At 41.8% G+C, this 17,370-nt stretch overlaps 1 protein-coding gene across 4 annotated transcripts; it reads right to left on the minus strand.

Moving 5' to 3' along the window:
- Positions 1 to 527: 527 nt before the first annotated feature.
- On the minus strand, positions 528 to 12,856 carry znf143b (zinc finger protein 143b). Of its 4 annotated transcripts, none has more exons than XM_036544555.1 (16): positions 12,782 to 12,856; positions 10,241 to 10,359; positions 9,900 to 9,992; positions 8,976 to 9,059; positions 8,556 to 8,639; positions 7,920 to 8,113; positions 7,627 to 7,701; positions 7,401 to 7,523; positions 6,904 to 6,979; positions 6,643 to 6,768; positions 6,063 to 6,242; positions 5,505 to 5,732; positions 4,329 to 4,468; positions 3,768 to 3,926; positions 2,924 to 3,067; positions 528 to 1,456 (listed from the first exon to the last, which is right to left on the minus strand). In XM_036544555.1, exons 2-16 carry the CDS (start codon positions 10,350 to 10,352, stop codon positions 1,373 to 1,375), a joined length of 1,902 nt encoding a protein of 633 aa, XP_036400448.1. In that variant the 5' UTR covers positions 10,353 to 10,359; positions 12,782 to 12,856; the 3' UTR covers positions 528 to 1,372. The 4 variants fall into 4 exon arrangements, with proteins under 4 accessions (XP_036400448.1, XP_036400446.1, XP_036400447.1 ...); XM_036544553.1 differs by having other exon boundaries at positions 8,556 to 8,684; XM_036544554.1 differs by having other exon boundaries at positions 8,976 to 9,071.
- Between the last annotated feature and the right edge of the window lie 4,514 nt (positions 12,857 to 17,370).

Here is a 17,370-nt window from a genome sequence, read left to right on the forward strand (position 1 = left end):
AATATATGGAGGATTTAAAGCACTGACTGCATTTACACACAGTACAATTATCAACCAAGAGAAATTGTATCAAATTAGGAGAGCATGGTAATCTGCAGGTCCAAGACACTGGTCTGTTTCTGCCACAGTGTCCTCCCCAGCTATGGGTATGTAGAAGGATCTGCGTCACACATCCTTTCAATGTTTGTGGTAAAGTTAATTACACAATAAAAGTTCAATGGTAATCCCCCCTTTTGGGGCATCATAAACCTAGTCAAAACACAAAATACATTAAATGACGCAAAAGAGAAAATAACCTTAAACCTCTGCTTTCTGATTTTCCTTTCCACTGAGAACAAACATTCACAGTTGATTGGCTCAAATACCAATGCTTAAGTAATTTGTTTCTACAGTCTTGTCAATGAGATCACTAGTTGACAAAGCTACTAAAATTATAGCTGAGACATTCATATATTCTCAAGTTCCTTTAATAACTTTAAAGTGAACATGAAATGTGACAATAAATCAATGGTCTATCAGCAGGACCTGTATCTTTATAAATTTCCAGTAGTAAATGAAGCAACCACCAAAAATATAACATTATCTTTCGTTGCCAAAATGTACTTTAAAGAAAAAGGAACCAAGCAGCATCTAATAGTTTATGCATTGCTCCTGACTCACAGTTTCACTTTAGAAAGCAACTTTATAGACCTATAGGTCTACAGCACTCTGTACTTAAACAGCTGAAATCTGGTTTTACTATATCAACAAACTTGTCAACATTGGACTCCAAGCCAATCAAAACCGACTGATTGTTCTACGTGAAGAGAAAAACAACTTTCCCAAAATGACCACTTCATAGTTTATTCTTTTGTTTCTACAACTTCCTTGAGCGTGTATGTGTATTTTATTGGAAATGATGCTGTGCTGCTGTGGTGTGAAAATAACTGCAAATGGTGTTTTACGTCCTTGAAATAACCGACTCTCTTACAGGCCAAAAAAGATTTTGCCGAGAAGGAAATCCTTCCAATATTTCAGCCATACGCCGTGATGTCCCTGACTGGTGAAGACAGTGTGTTGTTCCTCCAGTGGCATTACAGGCCTGTGTTTGAAACCCACAGAAATCACACCACTCATCAGCACTCAGTTTCTTTAACACTTTTGAGACACTGAGGGACCGAAGTGTCTTTATGACAAGATCCCCTAAGCCCACGTTTAAACCATATGTACACAAAATCTACAAGAACAATTCATTTCAGTTTAGCTCTTGATTCAACAACACTTACGAGCAAGCAAGTTGCAGGAACCCTGTTGATTTTCCTTGTGTTTTTTTTGCATGTTTATTTTCTAAACTCTTTTGCCCTGAACAGCTGGCAAGATTCAACATTTATTGTTAATCATCCAGTCCTGGAGTATCCCCCTGTTGTATTCTTGAGGCTATTCTAATGGCTTCTTCCAAAGATGGCTGCTCGCTGAGCTGTAAGAAAAGAAAAGCAACATTTTCATGAGTATATTGAAAGTGTAAAACAAGGTAATTTGTATAAATAGCATTCTTATGGATAGTGACCTAAAAGAATAAGGTACAGAGGTTAACATTAATTAGTGTTTGTCTTCCATTCATTTCTGTGGTTAAAATCAAAGAAAGGGCTACTCCCATATGGATTTGTAAACTGCACCTTTGTTTGATTAACAAGTCTGTTGATTGGTTGGAGAGAAACAAGATGATAAAAGCGTCTAATTTATTTACTTACAACCCTCATTAACATCACAGAGGTGAGAATGAAGCAACACCTAGTCTAAATCAGATAAGTATCTATGATCTTTCATTGTTGCCAAAGCCCTAAAACAAATTTGAAACTGTTTGGCATCAAACACAGTGACAAGTACTCAAAAATCCTACATGCAGTTAAGCAATATTTAGAGGTGCAGTTCTTTCCAAAAACCTACCCATTACTATCCTACACATTAATGTTAAATGTATAATGTCAATGTTGTAATGTCAAAAAAGGAAAATTATTTCAAGAGCTTTGTAGAATACAGATCTACTGGTTTATGTTGACTTGGTAATGGTCACAACACAGTAGAAGTTAACTAATATGGTTGATGTTTTGTAGGCTATTGATTTGTGAGGCACTTTCCACAACAGTTCAATGTAGAATTGGATGGGGGGGGAAACACTTCAGAAAGACCAGTCTCCATTACAAAATAGCAGGTCTGTCCACAGACTGATGTCTGGAGAATGCGATAAGCCTGACGGTGATTCATTTGCCAGTTTATCTGAAGGCAGGTCACGTACTGTAAATCACTTCAGCATGGGGCTGCTTGTCAAGCAGGAAAACCCGCTGGTAGCTGGGCCAGCGCATACGCCCACAGGGCTATAAAGCTACACACAGACACGGTGGTTGAGTAACCGTGCACATACTGTATATCCTGTACTTACACTTCCTGTGACAGGGGAGAAATGTGCTCACGAATTGAAACAAGGCTCTTATTCACTGTCGATGCGGCGGCAACACACTTCCACAGCCACTTACAAATGCTAACAGCCACAGCTTTCTCAGAGTAAATGCGGTCAGGTGACCTCGCCCTGAGGTGCAACGGCAGTTTTCTCCAGCCAGCGGCAGGGACCGCAGACAGCGGCAGAGCCGTCATTCCGACTGCACGCAGCTGCCGCACAGATCAGCAGAATGCACAGCGCGCTCGGGCTGCGGTTTAAAGTAATCCCTGGCGAGGCTACGGATTAACCAAACAAACCGATGTTTGCTCAGCCTCCCCTTCTTCACTGTCACAGGAGTTGCTGCCATGTAATGTGGAACCTGTGTCCTAGCCTATGGGCTGGGAAACATATTGTGTTCCCCCCCCCCCCACCCCACCCCACCCCACCGCAACTCGCTAATAATATTTAGTTTCTAGATTTTTGCAGCGTAAACTGTGGGTGACCCACCTGAACTGCGATCTGGGTGCCGTTGGAGGTGGCCAGGAGGGTGACAGGGTGAGAGTTGGCCGTTACCAGGTGGTGTTCCCGGTCCTGGGCCAGCTCCGCGTGTGTGCTCTGGAATGTGGCTAAATCTGGAGTCACGATGGCCACCTGCGCCAAAGGCAATGCAAAATAAACAGCGGCATGGATTAGATCTGAGGTAATCAGGGGGCAGGCTGAAATCCTGGGTGGGGCAGAGACGCTTCATATGCTTTTAGGGTAATTCCCCTGGCTTGCGCTAGGAAATTCCGGCGGTGTTAAGTGACAGTATATTTGTTTTGTATGTAAACCACAATACGTGTGACTGCTGAGCAAATAAATGACGTAATGTGGACACACCCAAACTGGAAATTCCTCCCCTCACAAGAGACAATAGTTGTGCTCATTACTTCCTTTAAGTAAGTCACCTCCATTTATGGAGTTACATAACCTGTGTATGAATCACATATGATTATAATAACATGTTATGGTAAAATAAGCATATCTGCAGGTCAACTATACCTCTTTTGGGCAAAGTAACTTCCTAGTGACTCAGTGCTCACTCTGACTGTTAATTCAAATAGCTCAGCAGTGCTCTGAGTGGCCAGAGGTTGGCACCACTGTGCTAACCATTCAGTGAATTTCTCATTCTGAACATGACACAGGATTAAATCAAATTAGGACAAGTGATCTCTATGAGTTAAAGTAGGAAGCGTTTACTTTCCTGTTAGCGCTTCACTAGTTCAGTGAGTCATCAAAACCTTTCTGACAGATAATACCCCAGTGGGGATTTCACACTGTGATCACTGAAGAGTAAATGGTGGAAACACACCTGTCCTTCTGTGCCATCTGCTGTCACCATAGTAACAGAGTGTGTCCCGCCCGAAGACAGCACTGCCTCGTGGGCTGGAACAGTAATGGTGGTGCCATCTTGCGTCACCATGGTGATTGTGTTTCCCATAGCCTGCATATCAGCCTGGGAGATACTGACCTTTGAAAAATAACAGCACCACCCTGGGTGTTAGTAAACCCTTACATCTTAGTAGCTCTAACCATGTAATCTGGAAAGAATCCCTTTGCAATTAGCCTAAATTAGGTAACATTATTTCACAAACAAGATCAAGTGAAAGACACTCTAATACAGACATACACACACACACACACACACACACACACACACACAGTTCCTCAGCATCTTTGATTCACTGTGGCATAGATGGTTCAACATCTATAAAGACAATTTAGCTGGCAGACGTGTGTGCGCAGAACAACCTCACAGAACGCTAACTGTTGTGATGTAATGCAATCTTTTTGTGGGAAGTTCTACTTTTGAAAATTGGAATGGTAGAACATTTCTTCCAAATGTGTGAAGATTCACCAGGTAGTTGCCTACCTGCTGGGCTCCATCCTGCGTGATGAGGGATACATGCTGCTGCCCGATGACCTCAGGGGTGCCGGCGGACACCTGCTCTGACCCCGAATCCTCCTCCTCCACCCCCGGGACATAGGTAACCCCAGGGTCATCAATGGCATCTGGATGACACAATCGAAATGACACATGGTCAGCTCACAACCAGGATTACTCACACAGCAGCAGTCACACGACCAGCAATAACAACAAGCTGAGGGAAAGGGCTTAGCGCTGTGCAAACAAGGATTCAGCACGCTCTATATCAAAGCCAGTCAAACAGACACAGGGACCTTCCATCAGGCTGAGAGTGTGTCTGCCAGGCTTTTTAATCAGTGTTACATCAGTACGTACGTCTTTTGCATTCAAGCCAGTGGCCGCAACCTTCTGCAACTGAAGCTTAACATAACTTACAAATAACTTAACTTAAACCTTGAGTAAAAAATGGCTCTGGTATAAAGATGCGGTGAAATATGACAACGGTATTCTCAGACCATATGGATCACAAAAGCTTAACATATTTAGTTTCAACACATCTTCCAAATTCTTGACCCGCTACGATTAAACTAAAATTCTAAGAATCTTTATTTTCTGTAACACATGTCCCAGCCTTCCATAGCTCTTGTCTCAAATGGGCAGTGGTTGCTCTGACTGGTTGACTTTATAAATCCACAAAAAATTTCAACACTTGTTTAATAAGCAGCTGATTCTTTTTCACCATAGAGCTCTCTGACTGTGTCATCTGGGGACACGGTCTCCCAATGAACATCATCCATTCAATCCAGAAGTTCCTCATCCAGGAATACTTTCATTTTGGATATTACCAACCTCTATACTTGTAGTTTTGGATTTACTGAAGAATTCTTTGTCAAGTGCATTGCTCAAGGGTAAAACTGGCAGTAAGGTAGTGAAGCTCCATCTGGCATTAAAACCTTCGACCTTTTGGTCATAAATCCAGTTCTCAATCCATGTCACATGGACAATGTTACAGTTCCATACAAATGAGCCTCAAATAAGGTTGCATTGAGACTGTAGCTGTTCTCATACTGACAATTCATCCCTGGGGGACATAGCTAATAACACCACATTCTCAGGATTCCTGGGCCTAAATGTAGTGACACATCGGGCGCGACGTGGTGCTCTTATCTGACCGGGTCTCACCTGTGGGGGGTTCGAAGTAGGCCTCCTGCTCCTCCTCGATGGGCTCGGTGTCATTGTGGGCAGTGCGCTTATGCATGGCCAGAGTGGAGATCTGCTTGTAGGTCTTCCCACAGTGGTTGCAGTTGTAGGGCTTGCAGGGCGTGTGGACAACGTGGTGCTTGTACAGGCTGGAGTACTCGGTGAAGCGCTTGTCGCAGCCCGGGACTGTGCACACATAGGGCTTTTCTCCTGGAAGCAAAGCTCACATTAACACTCAGCGAACAGGAACTGGGCCTGAGCCTTGGCTTGGCTCGCATTCTCCTTTTAAATATTGCAAAGTGAGCACACTGCAGATGCTGGTTAGTTTTTTGGGAACTGACAGTTTTTAGATATTTTTGCTCTATTTGATGTTACGGTTCCTCATAGATCAAAAAAGGCCTAAATGTCAATGCTACTGCCATTTTGACGTTTTAAACCCATCGTAAATAGTATGGAAAGTGCACTGTTGGGATGTACTGTGCTTTTTTAGTGAATGGCTACAACTGAAAGCAACATTTCCTGAAAAAGAGGAGGGCTTGCCTGTGTGGATCCTCATGTGGTTCTTGTAGTTGGTGGCGCTGGCGAAGGCCCGTCCGCAGCCAGGCTCAGAGCAGTAGTATGGCCGCTCGCCCGTGTGCGTGCGGATGTGCACCTTGCGGATGTTTGAGGTGGTGAAGGACCGCCCACAGCCCTCGAACGGACACTTGAATGGCCTTTCCCCTGCAAGCCCAGAGGGAAGAGAGGTTGAATTTATTACATTACACTGCATATGACATTACATTATTGTCATTTAGCTGATCTTATCCAGAGCAACTTACATTGATTACAATTTTTACATGTTATCTATTTACACAGCTGGATATTTAGTGAGGCAATTCTGGGTTCAGTACCTTGCCCAAGGGTACAGTGGCAGTGCCCCAATGGGAAATCGAACCAGCAACCTTTTGGATATGAGCCCTGCACCTTAGCACTACGCTGCACTGCCGTTAGCAAGTATCTGGCATCTCATGCTACCAAATCCACAGCGTTAGCCCTCATCATGACCATCATCAAGGTCAATGCCCAAAGGCCAAAAGGTATGATACTATGGAAAGGTGGACCTGAGGAGGTGGTACTGCACCTGTGTGTGTCCTAATATGCTTCTGTAGGTCCCCTGATGTCTTGAATGATTTATGGCAGTTCAGCTCCTGACAGCGGTACGGCTTCTCACCGGTATGCGTCCGAACGTGACTCTTCAAGCCGTAACCTTGAAAAACGTGTACAATAGAACAAGTATAAGAAAACAAAGTGACACACAGGCAGTCAGAATGAAATGCCCATTGAAACAAATAGCAAGTTTTGCAAACTGTAAGGTGACACTGTGTATGTTGAAGGTGGTCACCTGTGGCAAACTTCTTCCCGCAGCCCATGTGGTCGCACAGGTACGGCCTGTCACCTGTGTGCGATCTCTCATGTACCTGCAGACAAACGTGAGGACACATAAGTGGTCAGTACGCTCCATGTCTTGCTTTGACATGCTTTCATTGCATATTCACAGAGTTTAGCATCAGAAGCTTCCATTTGAATAAATGGAGAAAAATTCTGATTTAACATTTCATCCATTACTTATTTCCTACTTTTAAACCAATCATTAAAATTTATCATGCATTCGAACTTTTTCCTAAATGTCATCCACACAAGCACCTAATTGTCAAAGCATCATGACTCCAACTCGAGATGGAAACACAATAGCTGACGAGCAGCAACTAAATAAAATTACAGTTTCAGATTAACATTGAATAGGGTAACATTGGTGTTTGTTTTACTGTGTCCTTCACAATGGTCAATGAAAGCGTGCAATGCCAGAGTTATCTGTGTGTACTGCGACAGTGCCCTTGCCTTCAGATGGTGGGCTGTGGTGTAGAGCTTCCCACAGCCTTCGTAGTCACAGCGGAAGGTCTTCTCCCCTGTCTGCTGGGCCTTGACCACACTGCGACTGCTACCCTGGCCCTGCAGAACGATCTGACAAAGAAGAAGAGGTTAAAAAAAAACTTCCTTAGACACTCAGCAAAACTGAAAAAATGACAATGCTGGGTGCTCTCAGGTCAGCCGAGTTTCGACTTACCTGCATTTGCACGCCACCATCCGACTCATTTCTGCCAACCAACCCTGTGCCAGGAACACACTCGGCGCTCTCCACCTGAGGGAGGGATCACATAATGAGTGATCTTTGACCCGGAATGACATCATATCCATATCCAAGTCAGGAAGGTTTCAGCAGTTCTCTGAGCCGAGTCACTCAAAAGACCACAGCCAACTCCACTCTGTCCAGCAGAATGTGCCCACACTAAAGTCCTGAATTATGCGAACTAATGTATTGGGTGATTCAGCGGCTGTGAGGGGTTGACGCTGGCCTACCTTGGCAGTGTACTGCTCCAGCACGCTGATGGTCTCAGGATCGATGGAGCCATCGGCCTGCAGGTCTGACACAGTGCCATCAGCCTGGATGGCCAGGATGGTGTTTGACTGGGGCATCTGCACTGTGTGCTGGATATACGCAGTGGTACCGTCCTCCAGCTGCACAGCCTGCAGTGTGCTCTGGTCATATGTCTCTGTGAGGACGTTACACACATATGGAGAGAACATTCATAAAACGCTCCTACCAGGGCATGAGGCCAGCAATTAATGGAAACATCAAAGACATAAGACAATAATTATAAATTTGAAAATCATATGGCTTGATTGAGATCAAATGACAAAACCATTGAGCCTTTCAACATCCCACAGGCACTGTGGTGAAAACAACCCTTCCCTCTATAAATCATAATACAAAAAGATCGGCATTCACAGAAGAACATCATCAGTACCATGACAAATATTTTATGTAGGGCCCTTCCAGGGCTTCTGAAAGTACTGATAAACTTCATGGGATATTTTTTAACTGTGACCATTACTATAAAAACATTCAAATTCAGTGGGCCCATCGGATATTGTGCCTCATCCCTCTCAGGTATAGAGTGTTGTGTATGCTGCAATGTGAGGGAGAATGCGTACCTTTGGGAGTGTGGTGAATGTAAGCCGTCGTTCCATCTTCTAGCTGCACAGCCTGACCGTCCTCGAGTCTCAGACTGTCCCCTCCTACAACATCACACAAAGGTGAGCCCGTCCACCTGTCGGCCTCCTCTTTAGAACGTTAGTACGGTCAGGGATAACAGGGAAGAAAGTGATGCTTTAGTTTGGCTTTGAATGGGAGAGCAGGCAGCTCAAGCCATTAAACCTTACAATAAGCTTAAGTCCAACCTGGCCTGGCCAGTGAATCTGACCAATGCCACTGATATTCAGCTAAACATCCTTTCACTGACATTCATTCAAACATATTAATTGAATGTAGCCGTTTTATTCACCAGACAAACTGAACCTCCAAATTTTATGCACCACCAATGTGGAGGTAGAGACCCTGGCTGAGAAACCTACCTGCTTTTGGCATGGATACATGTTGCACGTACGCAGCCGAGCCATCTTCTAGCTGGATAACCTGCCCGTCCATTAACTTGCCATCTGAAATGGAAACTGCAAGGCCTCAGTTAGGCTGAGCTTCCTGGAAGGCTGTCGCCCCTTAACACCATCTCGGTCCTCAGTACTACTGTATCCTCTACCAGAGCCAAACAAGTCAAGCAAGCTTTCTTTGGCGTATTGGCGTAATTATGCGATTCTGTTGGGAAGACATGACTGCTGCACCTGACGCAGGCAATTACACAATGAGGCAGCATCAGAGTGTTTTCAGGGGACAATTGACGTTCACAGTTTATCACGGTACTGCTCAGTATAATCTGCTCATATAAAGTTCCTTTGGGGTGCGTGAGCCAAAAGAAAATTGCTCAACTTGTTTTCATAGCGCAAGAAAACAAAAGGCTGCATTACCCTGGCAACAATAGCCTCAAAAGCTATTGTTTCCTGGGGAATGTAGGCTTTTGTTCCCTTGTACTGTGAAACCACGTTGTGAGGACATTTCATAGTCCCCAATTGCTCTACCGAATGATTTAGGCGCCCTTTCCTGTTTGAGGTAATTAGATATTTCAATGACTATTTAACAGTTTGTGGTTTTATGCTTTAAAAATGTTACAGTTTTCATAAGAGTATGTGCTGACTGCAGGACAAAAACCCAAAATGTTATGTTCTAGGGTCGACTGAGCCATTGATGTGCCATTTCTGTTGTGGCATTTTCAGTGTAGAAATCTGTTTTTTGTTTGTTGTCCTTTAGCTGCATTTGTGGTACTATTAATGATATTTCTGCTTGGAGATTATGAAAACATAGCTGATAATATATAAATTCCTCCATCCATCTAATCATTCCCTTACTGGTTACTGTAATTCTTTTACTTGGGAATATAAACTTACCTTTAGGGTTGTGTTGTATATATGCTGTAGAGCCATCTACAAGAGTCACAGCTTGCAAACTTACAGTGTCCATGTTCTCTATCTGATCACCATCTATAGAAAGAAAGAAATGTTAATGTGGCTTGTGAAAACAGCATACTATCTGATCACCATCTATAGAAAGAAAGAAATGTTAATGTGGCTTGTGAAAACAGCACACCCCTTCCAGCTCATAATGGCCCTACAGAATGACCTGGCAGATATATAAATCGATATTACTGTAATGCATTATATTGTGATGAAGTGCATCCTGTGGTGGGCCGGCTACAAGCCATTCCGGAATATGAACTTTGTGACCTCACCTGCAACGGTGACAGCCTCGGCCAGACAGAGAGTGACATGCTGAGCGTCTCCCCCTCCGCCTTGGAACTCCGCCATTCCCTGCGAGTCACGATTTATCTGAGCCAACAGCATAATTTCCCTGTACACAAACACATGTTGCTGTTACACCGCAGTCAAGGTGGCAGATCGGGATTCAATGTGTTTATGTGTGGTGGTGGTGCTGGTGAGGGGAATCCAGTTCACCAAGGTTGTTTTTCATTCATGGGACTGCTTGGAGAGGCTGAAGAGACTTAGGTGTGTACAGTGTGGACATACATAAACAGTTACAATACATTACATTCAGTTACAACTCATCAAATATGTACCTTGATGACTGAGATTCAAATCATGCTGATGTCATGATAAGCTGTGAACAAACGAAATGCTGATGCATTTTAATAATGGTAGTCACAACATAATGTTGTATTCACAATGTCTCCAACCTTGGCCTGGATACTACAGCAGGCTGACAAGAGAAAATCTAGTAAAACTGGACTAAAACCACTACGTTTTTTTTTTTTTTAGCCTTAAAAGGTCACAGGACAAGATTTGTAGTTCAGTGACATACACATACGGGTTTAATTCTCTATTCTTAGCAAGCCACATGCTATTAACATCGTGGAACAAATCAGGAGCAATACTGAACAGTTCATTTAATCCACTACAGGGCAAGTAGGAGTCTGAAACTTGACATGTGGCTGTTTTCAGTCTTATTATTCGACAAAAACATGTGTAAGCCTCAGTTTTGGTTACCATTATTTTTGTTTATTCCGTCTAAATACACATTTTTATGCACATCTCTTGAGTGTAGTCACCTTCCTTTAAAAACTGTGCATAGCTTTGATATTGAAGTCTGTATATTCTAAAGTGATGTTTTTTATGTTTAGGGTGACAATGCCAAGGCAGGGGTGAAAAGGCCGCAGAAGAAATCTGACTTAAAATGTTTTTATTACTGTTTTTTTTTAAGTTTATAACAATATGAATGTAATTTTTGTTAAACTGTCATTTATGAACAGCATTTCTGGACACTACAATGAGATGGTTGAAGGTTTTTTTTTTTTATTTTATTTTCAGGAGATGAAACAGGTTATAATACATCGCTGGTACGCTTTGAAGAAATCAAATTTTGCCCACGAGCCCGTGACACTGGTACAACTGAGGCTTTTTGCTGCGTAACCACGTGGGAGACAGCATAACAAATCCCTGCCCCGTTTGAAATGCTTCGTACAGTAGGAACAGCGTCTGAACAGCCGTTAAAACTAAATATACAAGTACTGCAAATAAAGTGTAGGCAAATTAAGTGCCAATATAGCATTATTTCAAATGCACTGTTACATAATACAAATTACCTAAAAAGTACAGTCGGAGGACATACCACCTTGTAATACCTAGGTAAAGTTAACGTGAGTAGCTGCCTATTCATGTGCACATGTAAACTACAGATTCGTTCGTGGACTTAACTAGTCAACAATTAGATTGAAAATACTAGTTAACTCGTGGATTCTAATTCACGAAGAGCATTTGAGGCTTGCTAACTAAAACTTGAAGTTGACCGTACCAGTGACTTAACTGCCTAGCTAGCAAGGAAGGACAAAACGCTAAAAAAAATTCAGTGTTAGCTAACATTATCAATTTACTTGATACTGGGGATGTTTTTATGAAGTATGTGTACAAAAGAGAAAGCTAGATGGCAAACATAGATAATAAACGAGGGTCTTTCTTTTAATGACGTGTTGTATGTTCGTCCTAGAAGGAGAAAAATGTTTTACTTAACTGCGTCATGACAAAAGTCAGATAGCTAACATTACCATTCGTAAAAGGAGAGCGGATTAATAATGCACAAGCGGCTAGCTAACGTTAGCATCTTCTACATGGCTGTTCAGCGGCTCAAAAGCCCATTTCACTGTCCAGTGACTTAATCGGACACTTCGTATTAGCCCGATAACTTTAATTAACTAGTCCAGCTCATTTACAAGGTAGCCAGCTTCACCACAACAAACGATGTTGACATGTTTGGCTGCTAAACAGCTAGCTAGCTATCCTAGCTGAAGAGCAACCATTTCAAGAAGCCTTGCATGATTGCGTATTGAAGCTAAATAACTAGCTGGCTAGCTAACCCTGTGCAAATTGTGATCCACAGTTCACGTACCCAACTAGCTACCTGGTATATAACCCACAGCTAGTCACAATACAATGCTACCGCTGTAGCTAATTTAGGCAGCTAAAGTACCACTACAACCTATAATTTCTTGGTGGCTTGCTAACTAACTTAGCTATCTGAATGCGAAGGCTTTCGATTTTTCAAAGGCAGACGCAATGTACGGTGGCAAGTGCAAGAACGAGGAATCCATTAACGTTAATTAATAATAAAAACATTTTCGAGTTTCAGTCCTTTCAATCGTGTTTTAATTACGTATATTTCCATATTTGTCCATTACTCCGGACTCCAAGCCAGCCTTTCCCCACTGGAGATGGCTGTTTGAAATAAGGCACACTGGGTAAAAACACATTTATATACTAACCTCTGAAATTTTCCAACAATTCCTTCGTCCGACCACCATGCATCAGGGCAGGAAACGTCCTACTTTTGCTGAACCCCGGAACATGTATGGACTCATTCGTGTCGTCTCGATTTGGTACTAACAAACAAATGTGAAGCATATGATTGGCCACAAAAACAAGACGACACGATTATGACCTTATTATTGGTTTAATGCCCTTTCAATCCTCTTTTCAGCGCGAACTATCCGCGCTTCGGGTTTTTTCACACAGATTATGGGGCGAAGTCCGGACGCCATTCTGGTTTTACAGTTTGAATACATGTCTGAAAACATGGCGAGTTCTCGTTTTATGCCTAATCTAATTTGCCCACGGCCATGAATTCTGTATTCGTTCCTTCTAGTTTTTGGCATCGCTATCTATAAACTTTTAACAAGCTTCTTAGTCTTTTGTAAAGTGTTGAAAAGTAACAAAGAAACGTCCAAATTTCTAAAGGTGGAAAACGGCCATTTTGAGACGGGGTACAAGCACGGAGCGTGGCCATATGGGCAATGCAGTGAAAGAGAAGTCTCGTTGGGGAAGGTTGTGTCACCGTGGTTAGCTTATTGCAAGTGATACACAATGTTGAGGTTGACTGATAGCAAAGGGTAGCACATTAAACACAGGAAAGATGTTAGCTGGTTAAAGAAGATAAAGCGATAGTTACGGTAATAAAGCTTAGATTTTGTTGTCTGACTCCTTTGAAAGCTGCATAGTTAGCCAGCCTTAGCTAAGTAGCAGTCTAAATTTACAGTATCTCTGCGGAGAAAGGTCAGAATTAAAAATAAATGATTTAACAGTTCGTCTCTCATTTCCTTTCGCACCCTTTAATAACTGACACAAATAAGGTGTACATATTTAAATAAGTTTGTGGCCCAAATATACAGTGTGAAAATTAGGGGCTGTTTGAAAGTAAGATCTGGTTGAACAAAAGTTAGAACAAAATGTTTCACAGAAATGACAAGATGTACTAATTCACTTGAACGCGTATTTTTGTATTTTTTATTAAGCAATAAAACTTTGTAACATTCACTCAGCAAAACTAATGAATAAAATTCGGAAGAAATCTACCATAGCATCTGTGATTGTGGATTATTTTACTTTACTCTACGCCATGAGACTCGGTCTGAACGTCTAATTAGTGTCACAAATTTTACCCTCATTTTTATTCATCCTTCACACAGCTGATTGTAGGCATAGTTTTTGTAGACACTATTTGGTGCGTTTCAAATGGCGATCGGTCAGGAAAGCCAGGAAATTTGGAATTGTTATGTGGTGCAATTGTAACTTTTTTTTTAAATATTAGTCACACAATGCCCAAAATCAGTAAATGGGAGGGAGTGAGTCATTCCCGTTGCAGCAATGGAGCACCACTGTCTTAAAAATATTTAAGGGGCATTCTGACAAGAATTTGGCTTGTAAGGGAAAGTGCAGGGTTCAAGAACGCTGGGATAAAGAATTTCTGAGTGGTTCAGTTTGCAAGGTGCCTGTCTTGGCTGTAGGCTGAGCTTTTTGGCCCGGGTTCGATTCTAGCGATGTCATCAGGGCCCAGTTGTTCAGAAGTAATCTGATCGGATATCGGATATCAGATTGGATCAAATCTTGAAAATTGGTTGTTCAAAAGGAAAAAAAGGATTCTGATCCAGTCTTGGTTTTGATCTGGATCAAATCTTCAGCATGTCTTGTTCAAAACTTTTTAGTGGGATTGGGATACAAAAAATCCAAAAAATCAGGATCATGTCTGGGTCTACAACAGGCTCAGGTGCATCATAAACATAATCACAGAGAGGGACATTGCGCCTGGTAGCAATGTTGTGCAGGACAATACAGGAAAGTATTATGTTGCACGCTTCCTGTGCCGTTTTTTGTCTCTTCAAATAAAAACACTTAAAGTGACCCCACGCTTGCTATTCTACCTGTTGTTCTTTACATAGCTAGTAGTCTACATTGTGATATGTAGTCCCATTTAGAGCACTGGTAATCCAGATTTGGGTATCTTGAAAGATTTGTATCTGGATCAGGGTGATCCAATCCAATGTTGCTTTGAAAAACCAGCACAAAAGTAAGATGGATTACCTGATCCTGGATAGCAAAACATGGGATTTCCAAATCCGGATCATTCTGATCCAGATTAAACTTTTTGAACAACTGGGCCCAGATGACAATGACCGGGAGCACAATGTGGACTGTACCCCCAGATATCAACACCTTGTGAGCTGTCATGTGCGAGTGTACCAGAGAAGTGCGCGTCTCGCTTCAGCACCCCTGTGGGACTGCAGAGGTCGTTGCGGTGAGATATGCCTGTTGCCAATGTTATGACCAATTACAAAAGAGAGTTGCATTAACCGGAAAAACATAAATAAATAAAGGTCAGACAATGTTATTTGGTCTTATGAAATTGAAACACTTTGTATCTGTAGTAAGAGGCTGCACATATTCTACCAAAGTATAATAGCTAGGGGTCAATATAGTAGCACTGAGGTGCAGAATGCCAGAACTATGCTGCAGGATGCTGGGGTTGGAATATGGAAACAAAATAAATAATGTAATTATGGAAGGCTCAAACCTGGTATTACCCTTGACCAACTGGAAGTGATCACTGAAGAGAATATCATGAGGAAATGGTGTGTAATGTAGAATGAGGGGCAGCCTCTGCACAGCACTTTCACAAAATTTAGGAGCAAATTCAGAGACTGAATCACAATCCCAAAACACTCCGTGGATTTCTTTCAACATTCATTTGTACAAAGTTCTAGGTATTTTAATGAGAGTGACTCCATAAGCAATCACACTGATATTTCAGTGTTGACTACTGAAGCTACTCCTTAGTAGTAGGGAGAGGTGTGCCATGAATATTTTTCACAATATTTAATTTTTGATGCAAAGCATACTATTACTCAGTTTGCAAAGAGTTAATGGTTCTTGATCATGTGACTATGTTCTGCATATTTTTTTGGTGTATTTTATGATGTCTATGCTAACCATGCTTTTTGCATTACATGTCTGTAATTCTCTTTGGAAATCAACAGCATATTCTGTTGTATTCTCTTGTATTATAATATTTCCCCCCCCCCCAAACATTAATGTTTTTCTCTTACCAGTAAATCCTAGGATGGAAGCAGACCACACTGCATTACAATTCACTTGTCAGATTAATTCAGTCATTGTCTTGGCAAAGTGCAACATGGAGTTCCCCTTCCATATATTTCAGATTTCAACAAACAAATCTAGTTGACACAATGGAACCACTTAAAACAGTGCATGCTTTTTTCTCCCTAAATCAACAACAGATTCATATATATAGAATAGAGGAATATGGGAAATAAAGTTTCAGGTGAATTTGTTGCCACTGAATGAGACAGCTACAAGACACCATGTAGTAATGTGTGTAGTATATGTAGCACAGAACCATAACACGTTAGCTCACTCCCCAGTTTTCTCTGGTAGTACATCCAAATTTTTTTTATGACTCTAATGGCATCATTTTTATGAAGCTCGTAAAATTGTACATGTCCAATCTGGCTACATTAGATTTCCCCTGTTTTCATAATATACAGCACCCTCTTCAACAGCAGGGGAGCTGTCATTTTTTGTTGCTTTAGAGGAGGGAGAGGCTGAGCTGAGGCACTAGATTACTTGAAGGGAACAGGGTGCTTTCATTATGCTGACATACAGATGCACTAATCCATGTGATATTAATTGCTGTAAAGTATTACACACAATGTATTACATACCATGTATTGTCTGATATACTTTGTTTTCAGACAATACATGGTAGGGAAAGCCATGAGATTATGAAAGCAGCCACAGTATTCATATCTAAGGTCATGTTTTTGCAATGACCAAAAGATAAAAAGGTTGCATTTTGAACTTTGAAACTTGGATTTTAGCAGCACGATCACCTTAACATTCTCTTGTCCCAAGAGCATGAAAACACCTCTAATGTAGTTTCCCTAGTTCGTTTTGAGGTAATCATTTTTGTATAGAGTGATGGAAGGCATGTGGCAATGTTTGGAATGAAAATGTAAAATTGATATGGGCTACAAAACACCAGGACCAACCCATATTACCAACAGCGAATATGATTTGCATTCATGATCCAACAAGCCACCATACTTTTCAATATACTACTTCTGCTTGTGTCTTCCTTGATTCCCATAATCACAGATCAGTCCAATCAATGAATGCAATGCAAATTGTCAGTGTAAAGGACTAATAATCCTAGCCTCAGGCTTCTCTTTCAGGCTTTATATAGAGAAAAGGACCTTGAAAATGTAATAGTTTTGCAAATCAAATTCACCAGAGTGTAGATTATCACAACTACAGAAAAACTGGCATTGCCACTTTATCAGTTCCACTTGCAGTAGTCATAAACATTGAGGGCAGTTAAGTCCGGAAGGAAAGTCCTACATTTCCAGAGCTGCCCTTTCCGGTATGTCTATAAATCAAGAGCCCCAGACTAGTGTGCACCTGAGCAAATCTTAATTTTAGTGTTTCCTTTTTGCTGAAAGCTGTGCAGCTGAAGCCTTGGCTTGACCTTCAAGAAAAACAAGGGCACTGCACCCCACTTCCA

This window comes from Megalops cyprinoides, chromosome 13 (assembly GCF_013368585.1).
Source record: "Megalops cyprinoides isolate fMegCyp1 chromosome 13, fMegCyp1.pri, whole genome shotgun sequence".
NCBI lineage: Eukaryota > Metazoa > Chordata > Actinopteri > Elopiformes > Megalopidae > Megalops > Megalops cyprinoides.